We start from the raw sequence: 18,576 nt of genomic DNA, 5'->3' as shown, positions 1-18,576 counted from the left end.
ATTCTTGTTTCATAGTATCTTCTATTCATTCTAAAAGTATGTATTGTATATGGAGGTGTCAGAAAGAGTTACTTCAACAGTAAAAGAGTTAATTTATAAAGTAGCCACAAATCAAACACAAATGCAGCCTTCCCCAGAGGAAAAAAAAAGACACACAAAAAAAAGTCTAAATTTTAAATAAATATTTCTAGGTTTTGGTAGCAACAGCTTTTGAATATGATCACAGTGCCTGTGCTGTAACCCAGAGTTGCTGTGAGAGTCATGACTGACTAGTGAGGAGTTCATTTGAAAGGGAAGGTGGCAGCTGGCTTACCTGAATGCTCAGAAGCAGGCTGGGACTCCTGACAATCCCGATGAGCAAATCCAGTTGACAGCTGTTGCTACTGCCTTGCAGACATCTCTCGATTACGCTGGTTCCCATGTCTTTTGCTTGACTCTTCACTTTTGGTTTTTGAGTAACTTGCGGAGCTGCACAGAATGTGTTGGGTGCTGTGGAGATATGATAAGTGCAGTTGGTGTCAGTGTCCCTTACGCTGAGGAGTGAGACCTGGCTTTGAGGGACATCCAGACAAAAGAACCTCCTTAACAGTTTACATAAAGAGCAGGTGGTAGAAGATCGATGTATTAAGTTAAGTCTTTGTGTATTTTTGAGTGGTAAGCGCAGAAGTTTCTCAAATAGAATTTTTTTTCCTGAATAACTTGTTCCTTCCCAAGCTTGGCACACTGGTATACAGTGTCCAGGGGGGCCTGATTCTGATGACTGGCTGTTACTGAGGTGTGATGTTTCATTGCTTGCTTTGTTTTGAAGCTGCAGTCTCAGTTGAGAGTACATAACATGTACTTCTCTGAGGGGATCTTCTCTCTTGCTTCTTTTTCAAGACTAAACTCAGGGATAACGGTTGCCTGAAAACACATGGAGGTACCTGGATTTCAGGTGCTGAACAGGGTAGCAAAAGAAGAATCATCCTCTTGCATGTTTCAGATTTTTTGATAATGCTTTGTGACCAGATACAATAATTTAAAAGGTACTGTAAAACATGGGACAGGAAAGCTCATTGTGGAGGTATTGTAGTGACAGCAGGCAGTTCATCTTCCCCTTAAAGTACTTCTATGTACTTCTACTTTCATAACTAGTTTTACATAGTATATATAATTGGGGGGAAAAGGAGCTAGATTTTATTGCTTTGCAAGCATCATTAATTAAACCGTTACCTGAGTCTTGGTTGTAGGTCCAAATAATATTTGCTAATACAGCATAAGTATTTAATCTGCTTCTAATTCCTGTGACTTCTAAATCAGTTGATCTCTAGCAGAGCCTCATCCATGCTTTTTCCTCAGCTGAGCACTGTAGTGTTGGGTTCTGGCGATCTAAGTCTATGCTATAAAAATGCCATTTAGTAGATGCTTAAGTAAAACATAGTATAGTCTTTCAGTCTTTCGTTTGCTATCTTATTCTGAATGATGGTTTTTTTGTGGAGATAAAATAAATTTGGAAATGTTGTTTAGCTCGTAGTGTTTCTGCATTGCACTGTAGGAGAGATAATACACTAGCTGTTGTAGGTTTTGTTCTGAGAACTGGACTCTGAATAGTAAGTGAAATAGTTCTAAACTTGGCTGGTTACACAAACCTGTGTGGTAGCAATCTTCATATAGTACTTGTTCAGGAGTGCTGAGTTCTGTTGTTCTGGGATCTTTGCAGCTTGAGTGTTTTTGCTTGGGATTTTTTTTAATGAGCCATTTTATTGGTCAGACTTTCACTTTTTCAGGTATTTACAAACATGAAAGAAATTGCTAGTCCAGCTAAGTTTGTAATCAAACTCTTCCAAAGTTATCAAAATAAGCCTTCTTATTTCTTATGCTTTAACATAGTAGTCTAACCTTCTAGGCAGCCTGCCCGTTTCTTCAATTTTCTTGCTTTTCCTACTTAAAGAAACACAACAAAAATGATGACAACAAAAAAAACCCCAGAAAATAACCCAAAACAAAAAAAACACCCCAGCACTCCACACTAAATTTTAACCTCACAGTTTTCTAGTGAGTCAAAATAAATTTTTGTGTTTGTTGAGAGGAGGGCAATGTGGAAATGGGTCTTTTTGTTTGTTTTGGGTTTGTTTGGTTGTTTTTTTGGGGGGAGGTTTATTCATTTATTTTAATTTAGAAGAGCTTGGAAATGTCTAATTCTCTGTAAACGCTGCAGCAAGATTGATAAGCTTGAAAGGTAAACTTAAACAGAATGTGAATCGTTAGGAACACTGAAAATAGTGCTTCCCATTATAAAATTAAGTTTAGCTCTGCTTTCTGAGTGAAGATGGAGCTGCCTACCATGAAGTGGAACTGATTTCCAAGTTCATTTTTAGATAAGTAAAAACTCCCTTTCATATCTGATCTATGAATGCAGCACTGCTCTGGTATGTTCACCATCCATCTCTGCAAAGATTGTGGAGAACTGAAGGTAGCTCAAGAACTTTGCTGTTGTGCGTAAAAGATTTTGTGGTAGATGAATGTCAGGTGTTCCTACTGCTTGCAGTAGTTTGAATGACTGTGGCTCTGGGTACTGGATCAGTTGTTTGCAAGTCAAAGATAATTACTTCCAAGTTCTTCAAAATCTTGATGAAAAGGGGAGTGAGATTGCATAGTTCTAGAACTTTAGGTGACAAATTTTTCCCTGGAAGGCTCTGTTTGCTTGAACATACCTATGCTGGAGTCATCTTAGAAGTGCATATGAATTAGGCAACACACTTGAAAACACCTCAGTTAGTTTTCTTCTTTGTCTGGAGGCCCATTAAAGTTCTGCACAAGAAAATTTGGTTTTCTTCCCTTTGAACCTGCTCTGCTTTTATAGAGGAAAAACATTCAGTTCAGTCGTGCCTGGAAAGATAGGCCACGCTGCATGTGAAGCCTGATAAGGGTTGCACTCATCTGACAGTCCCCATTTCAATGTATAACTTCTGCCACTATTGTTTATGCTGTCTAGGCACCCTTTTTCCATGTCTAAGTGAACTTGAATGCAGCTGTTTGTTTACTCTTAAATATCTTAGTCTTATACAATGGAAGTTGAGACCACCACACTCTTTCCCTTGCCACTCCATTGCAGAGAACAGCCTGGTATAGTTGTTTATGTTGTGGTTTGAATAAGTATCACTGTGAGCCAGGCATTATGTTAAAAAAACCAAAAAACAACAACAACAAAAAAATCAGACTTCATCTGTACATGCAACAGCCTGCTTCCATTCCACTGACCAAGAATAAACTACCTTTTTTGTCATATCCTTCAAAAAAACAATAGAATGTTCAAGGTGCATATGTTATTTTGTCAAAACAAACAAACCTACCTCTCAAATTTAAGTAGTCTAATTAACTAGTTGTGGAAGGTCTTTTGGTTATCTGTCCTGTGTCTCAGCTGTCCCCCATATCCTGTAGGACATCACTGGACCCACTCAATGGTCCAGGCACTAAAGGAAGGTTTCTCAAATCTATTTACTCCGTGTGCTGCATTGTGTCCTGCAGCATACTGTCTTTCTTCACACCCTCACTCCCCAACCCTTTTTCTTTATGGTTGATTTTAAGTTAGTGAAATAATTTAACACTTCATTTAAATAGTCTATAATATATGATAAAATACATAATTAGTGTGGTACTGCAGGTCTTCTTTGTAATGAAGATAAAATTTGTAAAATCCAGTAGATCATGTTTGGGGCTTGGGAGGATCTTTAAGGACCCCTCCAACCCAAGCCATTCTATGTGTGATTTCATTTAAAATACTATATGAAACAGTGATGTCATTTTTTTCTGAATAAGACATTTTGTAATCCTTTTCCATTGTAATATGTAATAATTTTTTTCTTTGCTGAAACAATCATGAAGTTATGCTTAAGTGTATGGGGCAAAACCGATCATCAGTATTGGCAGTTGAGCGAGGGCTTAAGTTCAGATGTAGGATGATTCCTCTTGCCACATATAAAGAGTGTAAGGGAGAACTACCATTTTGTTCTGCAGTCCTGAAGTGTGTTCTCTTTAGTCCTGTGAAAACTCTGGCTTTTCACTTTGGATGCATAAGGTGTATTTATCTTCACAGAAATGAGTGTGGATATGTGGTTCCTGTAAAAGCACAGACTGTGATCTACCAGTATTTATGAAGAACACATGTACAGGAAAATGACTCTTAAGTACAAGTCATAAATTGAAATGATTATAGAATATACGTGGACAAATATACCATGTGTGGTATTGGTAGACTGTAATTTCATCAAGTGGTTTTTCAGACTTCATAAACTATGAATGAAACATGATTGTATTGGCCTTGTAACAGGTAAAGTAAAATATGGGGTCTGGCTACTTTAAAGTGCTCATAATTCTATAGCTGGAAATAGCCTTTTGGGATACGATTAAGTCTTAAAACCTGCCTGTGATTAAAAAAATACATTTCGGTGAAAATCACATGTTCAGAAACTCTGGGAAACATTTGAGTCTCCACCTCATGAATTTTTACAGTTCCCAGCTTTCTGGGTGTAAACACCACGAGCTGCTTTCAGCGAAGGGAGGGGGAAAGGCCTCGTGTTACTTAGAGCTGCGTCACCCCTCCGATTATTTTGTTGTTTACAGCGGTTTTTTCCGGTTTTTGTGGCTCCGGCTTTGTTTACTCGAGGGGCTGTGACCGGCCGGGCAGGCCGGGCCCGGCGCTGCCGTAAGGCGGCCATGCCGCCCTGCCCTGCCCTGCGCAAACCCTCCTGCTCGCCGCGGCGACCTCTGCCCTTTTGTATCCTGTGACACTCAGCCTGTCTTTGTGCTCAAGTTTATCCATGATGGATACGTTTCCCTCCCAGTCGCATATGCCGGGAGCCCGGCTGAGCGAACAGATAAATTATTTTCAGCTGCAGGCCCGAGCTGGGGGAGGAGGGCGGGAGGGTGGCGGAGGCCCCTCCGCGCCCCACCAGCCGGACGAGGCGCAGCCTCCCACTCCCCCGGGAATATGCAAGGGATGACTCTCGGCCTTTCAGATCCTTTTTAAATGCAAAAGAATGTAGGAAATTGCCAGATAAGTTGGTTAATCAGTGACAACTGCAGTAGGTGCTCAAAAAGCCCGGCCCTTAACAGGAGCCATCGGTTGTGGGGGTGTTTTTTCAGCGCCCCAGTGGGGTCGCCGCTGGTCCCACCTCTTGAATCCCCGGGCCGGTTTAGTGTCAGCTTGAGAAGAGAATGTAATTGCGGGGAGATATCTGGGTGACTGATGGCGACAATATAAGTCTTCTCCCTGACACTACCTCCCCGCCGGCCCTGCCAGGGCTTTGTGCTCGCTTGGCCATCGCACAGCCACGGAGCAGCAAGCACTCAGCTGAATGTCCCCAGCCCACCAAAACCCACCAAAACAAGGCAGCCGTGTAGTCCATACAATTTTTCATATCTTCTTGTGTTTTTTATGTTGGCTACACGGCTGCCTTGTCATGGTCAAACGTCATTTAGGGGTCACGTTAAGCATGTTACTGCTCCCCTGTATGGCGTTGTTTGCAAGGTTAACACCTCTGTCAAATGTTTTGAAGAGTATTCCTGAAATATTTTTGTGGCTACAATTGTTTCACTTGCTTATCTAGGACTATTTTTAGATAAACCGCTTCACATCTGTGTTTTAAACTTACATTGGGAGAGAGGGTGGTCATACGACCAAAAAAGGGCTCTTAAAATTCCAGGTTATGTAACACTAAAACTGAAGTGTCTCTGGATTAGGCTTGTCCCCTCCTACTCATGTTTGTAATGTACTTAAATGTAAAAAACATTATTTCTTTTCCTTATTGCTCTGGTTACCTCATTAAAAGCCTCTAAATATGTGCTTGTAATAAATGGCTGTAGACTTTTGTCTTTTTCTTCTGATCTGGAAAGAAAAGACACGCTGAGGCTTCTTACTTCATGTTATAAGCACTGACTTAAAATTAGCAGTACTCCCATGTTAGGAAAAGAGTTTGCAGCCCAACTGTTGTGGCGAATGACTTTGTATGATGTAACAACGAGGCTCGGTGGGTTTGCATCAGAGCCCTCCTACGTGACGTGGTTGCGGTCTTATATCTGAGCTCCTGTGAACTTGAATGACGTAGGATATTGTTTCCAAATCTGTGGCACAGGCTGAACTCTAGGCTGGTCATTCCTGCATCAGCTGCTTGACAGCAACAGGCTGCCAAATATTCGAAGGCTGTTGTGCCCTCAGTTGCCTTGGTAGAAGCCTGTTCTTCAGCAAAGTACATCATGCATTAAGGAAATCAAATGCAGTCTGGCTCCTGCTGAATGATTATGTGGGGAACTTAGGATTTCATGGATTTCTTGCCCAAAAGATGTCACTGAATAGCATTCATGGCATTTAGCTGACTGTACATAGGCAAAACTTGTGACTTTTGAGAAAGGGACCTGAGGTTTTCACTCCTCCCTCCCTCCCCAATTCTTAGTTTACACTGACAGCCCCTGCAGATTTTTGTAAGGATATGTATTTCTGTGAAGAACTAACTGAATTTCAGAAAGATAAATGTGGAACTAAACTTTTCAGAAATGCTTATATCATATTTGCAGATGCTTCCCACTGAAGGCATCTTCATATTTCTGAAGTGCATCAGGTCACTATTTTCATCTTTGCAAGTTGCATCTCCCCTTCCTGGGATGATGCTATCCTTTGATGTCTAAACTGTACGGACTTAATTTTTAACACAACTGTACTGTGTGAAGTGTATACTAGGAAAGCATTGCGTTCAGATAACCAAGTTTCTTTGGAAGCAGCAGTCAGAAATGATGTTGCAGTCACTTTACAGCTCTGGTCTTATATTTTGGCTAATCTGTACGCAGGAGGAATGTACCATGTGTGGTGTCTGTGACAGCCGTGAGAGCTAGGCATTAAACACGCAGGAGACTAGGCGTGCTTCCCACGGACGTGGTCAGGCACTTGCATAACTGTCCTGGCATCAGCAGTGCTGCTCTCTCAGTAGGTAAATGAGCTGAAATGTAGAAGTCTCATGAGCCATCTTCCCCAATTTGAATGTCTTGTCATGACTTTTTCTATGTCGTCACGGTCTTACATGTGTTTGCGAAGTTTTCAGTGAATGTTTTCCTTCAACTTTTTGAGTAAAATAAGAATGTGACTTTCATTGCTGTCATTTATGTCATCTCCTTCCATGCGGCAAATGCTTAAATTACTACCCCTAACAGCCAGCAGGAGCTTAGCAGTTTTGAAAAGCAGTTTAAATACGCAATGTTTAAATGCAGATTTAGTAGCCTAATGTTTAATCCTACATTTTGAGGCTCTGCTCTCAATATGACCTTTGGCATGGCATTTTTTAGCATGAGAGGTCTTTTTAGCCTAGTTCTTCAGAATAGCACGGTATTTGTGCTGATTATTGTATTGTGTGTAGGTGCATAGTTCCATTATATGAGTAACTGGTTTGTGTGTGTCTAAGTACTTGAGAGTTTTGTCTGAGATATCAACTAATAGCTGTAAAAATATCAACTCTGCATGATATGTCTTTCAAGGTTGAAGCAGTCATTATTAGCTGCCTTCTCGCTTCTGTTTATTCAGTTTGCTTGCTGCATGGCCATCAAGAAGTGCTGCTAAATTTCTTCTATAGAAGGTTCGATAGCCAAATCGAGGAACCTGTTGATTTTACAAAATCTGAATGGCAAAATGTGAGGATGGTGGTGTGGAGGGCATCAGTGTGCTGCTCTTGCAGCTTCTTGGTCTTGACTGCCTGGATCTGCTGCTTAAGGAATAAAACCTCGATCGGGCGGGTTATGCGTGTGCAGCAACCAGTTTAGTTCAACTCATAAAAGTGGGAAGCTGCCCAAGGCTACTGAGTCCATGTAGGTCTGAAATATTAAGCTGGGCAATGGTTAACTACTACTTAAATTTGAAATCTAGCTGTTTAGGACTGGAATGTTGCAGGCTGGAGTAAATGTGAGCTTTGTCTGTTGAGACAACGGGGTTGTTAAGTAATTGACTGTGTCCTGGTTTGAACAGAAACAGGCTGTATTATAGGCAGCCTTAAGGAAATATATTCATTGACTCTTTAGGTCAGTCTTAGTGCAGTCTTTCATGTTCAGGAACAGAAAAGTGATAGAATTTTATAGCAAAATCTGTATAGTTTAAGATGATTTTAAAAAAATCACTACCTTTCATACATTCACACTTTTTTAAAGCAATCCACCTTTCTAAGGGTTCAGATATGCTTTCCTTTGTATCTGAAAAACAGTCATGGGTTCTCTGTATGTTGGTTTTAAGTAATGTAGAGAAGAAGATGCACCATCCCTTATTTTTAAACTATTTAATCAAATAAAGACTGTAGGCTGAGTTTATCATGGTTAGTCTTGCTGTTAGTATGTCTGTTCACGGGGAAGTGAACAGTCGTGCTGAGTATTGTAGAATTATTGCTTGATGATGCAGGTTCTGCCTTTATTTGTGTGGGTTTTTTTTTTTTTACTAGCTTTGAGGATTTAAACAAAGAAAATATATTGCTTGTAGTGAAAGAAGCAAAGAGATTTTTGCAACTTAAAAAATGACTGACTCTCATGACTTGCTTAACTATCTAGAAGACGTTTATCCTGTTATTGAGAGGTTGTTAGTTAATTCCAGTATTGACTGTTTCCTTATCAAAACATTGGTTAATTTATTTTGATCAGGCTGTAGCTGCTACTGTCTTTCATGCTTCAACAGCTGCTGTTAGCCATATATCACATCAGAGGTGTGACTCTTATTGGGGGAAGTTGGAAGAAGGTTTGGCAAAAGCACAACTGACTGTAAAGGGCTGTGGTCATTAATTTTAAGGTGAAACTTAAATCCGAAGAAATACTTCTACAATTTGAGACATCTTCCTAAACGAGGTCTTAGGCTGTATTTCAAACCTAACAGCTTTAGCATCAACAGCTCAAACATGAAGTCGAATCACACTTCTGATAAAAATGCAGATCTAAAATCATACATAGTGGCAAACAGTGTTTTTGCTCTTAATTTAGACGATGAATTTGTTTGTTTACGAAGTACATCATGAACTTAAAGGTTACTTTTCTTTTGAAAGATCATGTGCTGAGGAAGCCACATGAGTGCTAGGTTCCATAGCACATGTCCTTCATTGTAAAGGACAGTCCCTAGTGCAGACTCCATTGGAATGGAGTGAGCTGGGCAGAAATAATGTGTGTAGTAAAACAAAACCCTTAGCCTATTTTAATTTGGTTTTCTGAGAGTCATAGCGTAGCTACTGTTAGCTGATGTTGACTGTTACCTGTGGCTGACTGGCCTGAATTTTAGGATTCAAATGTGTGCTTGTTGCTTTTAACCCTATTTCTGGAGATGCTCAGTTACTTTGTCTATAGCAGATGGCAAAGAGAATTCCTCTGTGTGGACTTCATTTCTTTTTATTGGAAAGTTTCATTAGTTCTTCAGGAGAGTAGAGCATGCTTGTCTTAAAAAAGATTTTTTTAGCAGGCATGATTTATATAATGAGTGAAAATTCTTACATGTTTATAACTCTGTGGTTATAAAACACATTAGAGGATGGGTGAGATCCTCTGCTCAGCTCATGTTTGATGTTGCCCAGATTATATCAGTGGTTGGCAGGTAACAGTATCTCTGCACTATGCTTTTTAGCATTTCCAAGCAAAGAGACCATTCCATTAGGTGGAGACTCTCAGTACACGCTGATGTACAGCTTTGGCAGGTCCTGATGCATCAGCAGTAGCAGTGCCAGAAGTCCTCAAGCAGTCAGGGGTCTTCACCATGACTGTAGTCTGCTCTGGAGCAGTCTAATAGCAAAAGTGTCTTTTGTGGTGAAGGAGGTTCCTTCTCACCTTGTTGTGGGAACTTTCTTACTGGGTGTGCTTTAGTAAACTGATAGAGGTGGTAAATATTACAGATGGCTTTGCTTTATAATGGAAATGAAATAACAAAAAAATAGGCATTAGAGATATGAAGATGGCTCATAGGAGTTTACCTCCAAGTGATTTAGGAATATAAGTGTTAATATCCCAGCTGAGCACTAAAGAGATTTAAGAGTGTGGTTTTAAAGGTGACATTCAAATGCTATTTTAAGAGGAGTGATAAATGCTTGTGCTTTTCCTCTTGCCCTCTGCTTTATGCTGTAGAAGGTCCTTTTGACAGTGGCTACAAGAAGGGTAATAAATGTGCTGATATTTTCTCCCTAAAACTTGTCTGGGACAAATCACCTTCAGTCAAGTAGTGTGGCCTGGCATTTTGCATCCTAAGTGACTGAAGGTATCTCTCTTCCACTACAAAATGCAAGATGTGAAAGCACAAACTTGTAAATCTTCTTTACTTTGGTTGCTGTTTAAAGGGTGAGTTGGTATCTGCAAGTAAAGTTGCTCCTAAAGTATAACAAAGATGCAAAAATATTTGGTTTTATTTGCTGTGTAAATAGGCTCCCTTGACTAGTCTAAACGTTTGTTTTGAGATGTAAGACATAGCATTTATAATTCTGATCATAAGAAGAAAAGACAGCATTTTTCATAGTAAATGGATCCAAACAAAATCTTACAAGTTCTTGAGGGGAGAGAATGGGGGACACATGTCAGAACAGAGCAGTCTTCCCTGTGGAAAACCTGAATGGAAACTTTTCTGAATCTGCTCTGTTACTGTGTGTTGCTTTTTTTTTTGCCCTCCAAGTCCAAGTGTGTACCTTGTTAGGTTTGCTTCTTATTATTTCAATTCTTTTCCCATTACCAATTCTCTTGAGTGAGTATTCAAGATTATAATTCTGGAGAGAACAAAACTTCTCTGTTCTTCTCAAGTGCTGTAGTTGCAGTAGTAGCATGATAACCTGAAGATGAGTAATGAACTTCAGTGACACTGGTTCCCTGTTACCATCATGAAGGAAATTAGAATAGGGATTGTGAATGAAACTTTTGAATTTAATTTTCTTACACAAATTGAGCATATAGTTTTGTTTAACTGGGAAGAGGCATTGTCTTTCAGTTTTACAAATCTGTTAAATTAAGATAAACTGTGAGTGTTAAAAAAATTATTTTTTTTTTCTTTCCTAAAGGCTAACTCTAGGGATTTGGTATATTTTAGTGGGTTGTGTCTGTGTGCACTTGAAAAATCTGTTGTCCGTATAACTAACTTTAGTTCATTGTAAGACTTGGTGCTTCTGCTTGCTCATCTGATTACGCAGCTCAAGGGAATAAGGTTAAGGACATGCTGTTGGTAACTAGAGCGTTTTCAGGGCTTTAGTTCAGCAGATGGGCTGCCTGGCTATATTCATACATCTGCCTACCTGCTGTGGCAGCTGCTGCTGCTGCATGTTGTGTTCTTTTGTTCTGTTCCACCCAAGAAGGGAGCACTAGGAAGTCTAGTGAATGGATTAATTTAAGGTTAAGGCTAGTGTTTTGCTTGCTTCCTAACTCTCCATCATAATAAAGCTTCTGATAAAGCTATTGAATCCTTCGTAAAGTGAAATAGATTTTTTAAGATGTATTTCAGGGGGCTGAAACTAGCTAGGATTGTTTAAAAATCAGTCAAGTATTTTTTCTTTATGTTGGCTGATGTTATTTATTTCAATATCTTCCTCTTTTTCTCCTCCCTCCCCCACTTTTTCTAGGAGCAGTAACCAGACTTTGCCTGACACTGCGTGGTCCAAAAGAATTAAGGAAATATGGAATGACATGAAGGAGATTAGTTGAGGATTAAAGGCTTTGAGGACAAAACACCTCACCGAGGTGAAGCACAGACTAGCATTCTGGTTGTAGCTCTGAGGAGCTGTGTGCTGAAAAAAGATGGCAGATCCAGGAATGATGAGTCTGTTTGGAGAAGATGGTAATCTTTTCAGTGAAGGGTTGGAAGGTCTTGGAGAATGTGGATATCCTGAAAATACAGTGAATCCTATGGGGCAGCAAATGCCCATGGATCAAGGATTTCCCACTTTACAGTCATCTCTTCATCATCCCACTGCAAATCAAAATCAAGCCAAGTTGACCCATTTTGATCACTATAATCAATACGAACAGCAGAAAATGCACCTGATGGATCAGCCGAACAGGATGATAAGCAATGCCCCTGGGAATGGTATAGCCTCTCCTCATTCGCAGTATCACAACCCTCCGGTTCCTCAGGTTCCTCACAGCAGTGGTGCTGGTGGTCAGATGGGAGTCTATCCCGGCATGCAGAACGAAAGACACGGGCAACCCTTCGTAGACAGTGGCTCCATGTGGGGACCACGGGCAGTTCAAGTGCCAGACCAGATAAGAGCACCATACCAGCAGCAACAGCAGCAGCAGCAGCCGCCGCAACCGACACAGCCACCGCAGGCACCCTCCGGACCCCCTGGGCAGGGCCATCCTCAGCACATGCAGCAGATGGGAAACTACATGGCTCGTGGTGATTTTTCAATGCAGCAGCACAGTCAGCCGCAGCAGCAGAGGATGAACCAGTTTTCTCAAGGCCAAGAAGGCCTCAATCAGGGAAACCCTTTCATTGCCACCTCAGGACCTGGCCACTTGTCTCATGTGCCCCAGCAGAATCCCAGTATGGCACCTTCTTTGCGACACTCAGTCCAGCAATTTCACCACCATCCCCCCACTGCTCTCCATGGAGAATCAGTAGCCCACAGTCCCAGATTCTCCCCTAATCCTCCCCAGCAGGGTGCTGTTAGGCCACAAACACTTAATTTTAGTTCTCGGAGCCAGACGGTACCCTCACCTACTATAAACAACTCAGGGCAGTATTCTCGATATCCTTACAGTAACCTTAATCAGGGATTAGTTAATAATACAGGGATGAATCAGAATTTAGGCCTTACAAATAACACTCCAATGAATCAATCTGTACCAAGATACCCAAATGCTGTCGGATTTCCATCAAACAGTGGTCAAGGACTAATGCACCAGCAGCCCATCCACCCTAGTGGCTCACTTAACCAAATGAACACGCAAACTATGCACCCTTCACAGCCTCAGGGAACTTATGCCTCTCCACCTCCCATGTCACCTATGAAAGCAATGAGTAATCCAGCAGGTACACCTCCTCCACAGGTTAGACCTGGTAGTGCTGGAATACCAATGGAAGTTGGCAGTTACCCAAATATACCCCATCCTCAACCGTCACACCAGCCCCCTGGTGCCATGGGAATTGGACAAAGGAATATGGGCCCCCGAAACATGCAACAGAATCGTCCATTTATGGGTATGTCTTCAACACCACGGGAGATGGGTGGGCACATGAGACCAAATGGTTGTCCAGGTGTTGGCCTTGCAGATCCACAAGCAATACAAGAGCGACTAATATCTGGCCAGCAGCTTCCTAGTCAACAGCAGTCTTTTCAACAGCAAATGCCAACCTGTCCTCCCATGCAGCCTCATCCAGGGATACATCACCAGTCTTCACCACCCCCACATCCTCATCATCAACCTTGGGCACAGCTTCACCAGTCACCACAAAACACACCACAAAAAGTGCCTGTCCTTCAGGTAAGCTACTTCCAATTAGTGGAAAATGTTTTAAATGACTTTAAGTGCATTTCAGGATACATAAGAACTATGGTTTCAAAATAGCTGCTCCTGTTTGACTCCCTTGTTTGTTACTGGTTATGTGGCTCTTTTGGTGTACAGAGGCTGAAGGTAAAATGAAGTTCAGGTGGCTTGCTAACATCTTTCATGTAATTTTTACAGGATAACATCATGGATAGGCTGAAATTTGATACAGCAACAGTACAATACCTGAATACCTACTCTTTTTTTTCATGTTGGTTCCTTTGAGGGGAAAATAGAAAGCACGTGTGAGAATTGTCATTTAAATTATTAATTTTTGTATTTGCAACTTGGAGAAAGAAGTATGTGTTATAGTGCGTTTGTTTTGGCCAAACCAATGGTTTTCTTTAAATTCTAAGGGAATGTTTTGTGGTTTTAAATTAAAGCTGAAATTTTTACATCTGAAAAAATTTCCAGTGTGAACTTCTTCAGCACTAAGTAATGCAACTGAGAAGTGATGGGGCAGCAGTTTATGCAAGGAGAAGACAACATATGTGAATCATAGTCTGAAATAAAATCTGAGGCTTCAATGAATTGTTGAATAGAATTGAAGCTTTATTTTACCTTGTCTCTGATCTACCAGATTTCAATGGCGATGTATTGCTTCCATGTAATTTTTTAATTAAAAGCTAAAAATGGTAAAACATCTTGATTCTCTGTAGCTTATCGGTTTGACTACCTGCTAGTATGTTAAACTTCAGCCGAAAAAGTGTTTTCTGTGATCTTCACATTTACCATTGTTTGCCTGTGGCTCTCTCAGTCAGCATTCAAGAGGTTTTGGTACCAAATGAATAAGTGGTCAAGATATCAGAGGTTTACTTCTAATTTTTTTTTTTTTTAAAGCAGTCAGTAATTAATACCAAGTAGCTCTGCCCATAAATATTTGGAGACAATTGCTGGAATGCAGTCGTAATGATATGAGGCTACAATACACTTAATAAATCATAAAAACAGTTGTCCTAGCCAGTGTCCTGGGCCTGTGCGGGGAGCAGCTGCTCAGCAGTCCCCTCCACTGCTGCCTGCCGGCTGCTTCTGTTCGCTGCTCCACACAGCATGAGGTGGGTCTGGGAATCAGATGTATGCGCTACAGAGAGGCAGCTGCCAAGGAGTGGTAGGTGGAGCAGCTCAGCAGCTGGGACAGGCTTCCACATTCCCCGTGGAAGAGAGGAGGGGGGAGCATTGGAGGTGCTGCAGGGTGGAGAAGGGAGATCAGGGACTAAGCTGGGCAAGGGGAAAAAGTACACTGTCTTTCTGGGAGGGAGGAGGAAGCTCTCTGGAAGGGGCAGAGTATATCTTCAAAACCATATTTTTCTTCCCTGCCCTACTCAAAATTGGTATGAAAAACAGTGGGGATGACAAAAAGAAGTATAAGATTGTTTTTATCCTGAAGACAAGAGCTGACACATCTAGCAGAAAAAACTTGAAAATCATAGAAATGGTAATGTAAGATTTAGAAGACTGTAAAGGAACAAAAACCAGTGTCACTGAGATCTTTCACGACTAGTGATGCTGGGGATGTGGGAGGAAAGACTTGAGGTGGACTGTGCCCTAAAACTGTGGTCTTTACCAGCATTAATTCCTTGTTTTCATCTGATAATCCAGCAAGCCTATTTTTGGCATCAGAAGGTGGTTTGGAAGAAGGTTTACTGATAGAATGGACAGGCTTTTTAAATGTTCTTGGGACATTTTTTTTCCCTTTAATCAGTGAAGAGGTAAAATGCAAACAGCTCAACCCTTAAATGAGCTATGCAACCTATTACAAAATGCTGAACTGCAGATGAATAGCTTGAAGAAAGGTAAGTGCTGAAACTAAATAATTAGAGGAAAACCACATGATAACTCTAGTTATTTGATTAAAATCAGTAATTCAAACAGTTGTAACAAGCCAAGTTCTCTGTTAGCCTACTTCTGTGAAGTTTTTATCTGGTAAAAGTTATTGTTAGTATACTTGCCCATTAAGTAGTTAGTTTGAGCCCTGACTGTAGTAATGAAATTCTTGACAGGCAGGTATTTCCCATTGAAATCTGTCTGGATGAAATGAATATTGTTCAAGTCAACGAAAACTCAACTCCTCCCCACCCCCTGGGGAAAAATGCAGATGTGCGAAACCCCTGTTCTAAAGCCGGAATACAGAACTGGTAGCTTTCCTGTGTCATGGTTTTCCTTCCATGTCAGTAGGCAGAAAGCTGTTCACTGAAGAACAGTTATTTAAATGACTGGTTTGTTTTTATTTGTATAAAATGAATCAACAAAATTAATATAGTCAGTGAAATGGAAATCACTATGTACTTTAAAATCAACAGAAGCCATCTTAGTAATTATTTTTCAGTGATTTGAAGCTAGCCTTATCATGGGAAGGCTGTAATACTTGTGGTTAACCAAATTACTGTTTTGTTTTTAGATATGTTGGAAGGAAAGTGCAGTTCTTTTGCTTTTAAGTTGAAAGAAATTGCTGTGTTGATTCCAAGGCTTGTTATTTCTTTTTTTGTGTGCAAAACTGCAAATTATTTTGGCTGGGAGATGAAGCTGGTGATTGACAATTCATCTGGTTTCGATTAATAGCTGAAAACTAAACGTGGTTTTTAGGACTGTGTTAGCAGTGAGTTGCTGGCTTCGGTGGAGTTTGATAGATCCATAAGAACCAGCACAGCGCTGAGATGTTCAGTTGGTGTGGTTTTTCAGGCGCTCTTTTGAAACGTTCTTCACCACCAAAGGCTTTTAGAAGAGCTCAGTGACCGTGGGGTGAGAAGGCGGGTTCTGCTGTTGCAGGGTAATCCACCAAGGTGCAAAGCAGAGAGTAGGAGTAGCTTGTTTGTTTTCACAGTGGAGGCATCTGTGTTGGGCTCATGAGCTTGTGCTCTCCAAAATGCTCATAAATCATCTGGAGAAGGGTGAAAAGTCAGATGGCAAAGTTTGCTGCTGTTGTCAATTTACCCAAAGCAGAGTGTCAAGTGCAGCTGTGGTAAAGACCCTAACAAGAGTGAAACTAAATAATTAGAAATATAATAGGAGTGTCAGTCACTTGACTATAAGTAGTGGGAGTCAAGGTGTGTCCAGGGGAGGTTTAGATTGGATATTAGGAAAATTTTCTTCGCTGAAAGGATTGTCAATCGTTGGAAGAGGCTTCCCATGGAGGTGGTAGAGTCATCATCTCTGGAGGATTTTAAAAGGCATGAATGTGGTGCTTAGGGACTTGGTGTAGTGGTGGAGCTGGTAATGCTGGGTCTGCAGTTAAACTCAATGGTCTTAATGGTCTTTTCCAACATAAATTCATTTATGATTCTGTAGTGCTTGGCCAGTGAAATGGCAGGCAAAAGCCTCTCCTTAGGAAAAGAGTCTTGGTGTTAGATGGCTGTGTGAAAGTGTGCTATGATAGTCGAAGAAATAAATTGGTAGGAATTGTTATGGAAGTAGTAGAGAGCAAAACAAGGATTGTTACCACGTTGCTATCTGTATGCTTGGTATGCTGGTGTGGCAAGTGCTGTGAAGCTCTGGGTCCCTTCCTGAGGCCTCAGAAAATACGGTAACACTTGGAAAAGCACAGAAGGGGGTAATTTGGGGGGGAGGGAAGGAGAGAGATGGTGAAAGCCTTTAAAATTGTGAGTAATATGGGTGGATGAAGAGGATGAATGTGAAATAAGGGTTATTTGTCACCTCTTTTGTCTCCTTTAATTCTTTTAAGGTATTCAGCAAATTATCAGGTGGTGAGCTCAGAGCTGCACATTAAGATGCTGATCTCTGAGATGTTGCATGGAAAAATGCATCATCATTTGATAAACATGAAGACACCACATTTGGCTCAGCAGATCTGTGCTGTATATAAGTGGCTGAGAATTTGTTATTGGGTTGCATCTACTGTGTGTGTGTCTGGTTCTTGTACTGTTCCACATACTTTATCAAAGAGGGGATATCAGGTTAGACAGGCCTCTGGGGGTCTAATGCTGTGTAGTTGCTCTTACATGTCATTATTTTCAGAGCATTTTTTTAGCGGTAGAGGAAGTGTAGGAGTTTTCTTTGCCAAGAATAGGCTGTCCTGGGTGTGTTATTACACACAACTTCTTATTTACCCACAGCTACTGTGTGGGCTGAAGTTTCGAGTTCTGTTCATTAATCATGTTCCACAAATGCGATCTACATTATTTATAGTCAAACACAGGAGTATTTAAATGACAAACAGGTATGGTATAGCCTCCATGCTTGACTAAATGGTAGAGCTCAGTGATAGGCACCAACAGTGTTGGAGGATACCAGGTTGCAGTTTCCAGCTTCTAGTGGAGAAGGAACTCATTTTGTGTGTGTTAAAGGTTCACTGCCAGGTTTACTCTGCTGGCCTTATTATCTGTGGGCATGTGACTTTGCTTTAAATCATAACTCATAGCTGTGTTTGGTATGAACACATTCCTTTGAAATTTCCTGCACTCCCTTGCAGGGGAAGAGGCAGGGAAAGTCCTGCTGAGTCACCAGCTGGGTCACCCCTCTCACAGGCCCTTCCTGTATTTTCAAACCCTGAGTTGCCGCCTCAGTTTAATTTATACTTGGATGTACCTGAATGGAGAGGTATATTAATGAAAACTACTGTCAGCTGGAGTAGTTTGATGCAATATTTTAACCGGGCAGAGAGTAGAGGTTAAGTCAGTTACTTGCTGGCACACTAAAATGAAGTTGACTTTCTCCTGAGTATTTGTTTTAATGCCTAAGAGAAGAAGGAAGAGATTGACTCCTTACTGTCTTCACATGAGCAATTACCTTTCAGCATGTTTCCTATAATTTTACAAAGTAAGAAATGGTATAATTTCAAATAGTTAAGATTTTTCCCATTAATTAATATTCATAAGCAATTTCCCATATCTCCAGAGAACTGCTTTTTAATCCCTCAGGTGTTTAACTCTTTTACTATTTTCCTGTTGATAAGTAGAACAAGTTCAATTTTTTTAAGAAAAATGTACAAACACTGTTGGGTACTTTTTGTTTTGACACAGAGGCTATTTCACATGATGGCTAGCTGGCCTTTTGGGGTACTCTATATGCTGCGTGTTCAGCAAAATTTCATGGCTAGTCCTAGAAACTGTAGTTTCC

At 40.8% G+C, this 18,576-nt stretch overlaps 1 protein-coding gene across 5 annotated transcripts in view; it reads left to right on the top strand.

Moving 5' to 3' along the window:
- CHD7 (chromodomain helicase DNA binding protein 7) overlaps positions 1–18,576 on the top strand; it is a 128,292-nt gene that overhangs the window by 26,347 nt on the left and 83,369 nt on the right. For all 5 annotated transcript variants that reach the window (XM_018079987.3, XM_018079974.3, XM_018079980.3 and 2 more), the window contains one exon: positions 11,577–13,440. In XM_018079987.3, coding sequence (XP_017935476.1) covers positions 11,752–13,440 — 1,689 coding nt within the window. In that variant the 5' untranslated portion in view covers positions 11,577–11,751. The remainder of the gene's footprint in view (positions 1–11,576; positions 13,441–18,576) is intronic.

This window comes from Manacus vitellinus, unplaced genomic scaffold (genome assembly GCF_001715985.3).
Source record: "Manacus vitellinus isolate BGI_N305 unplaced genomic scaffold, ASM171598v3 scaffold_1_pilon, whole genome shotgun sequence".
Taxonomy (NCBI): Eukaryota; Metazoa; Chordata; class Aves; order Passeriformes; family Pipridae; genus Manacus; species Manacus vitellinus.
This window is presented reverse-complemented; position numbering and strand designations above follow the sequence as displayed.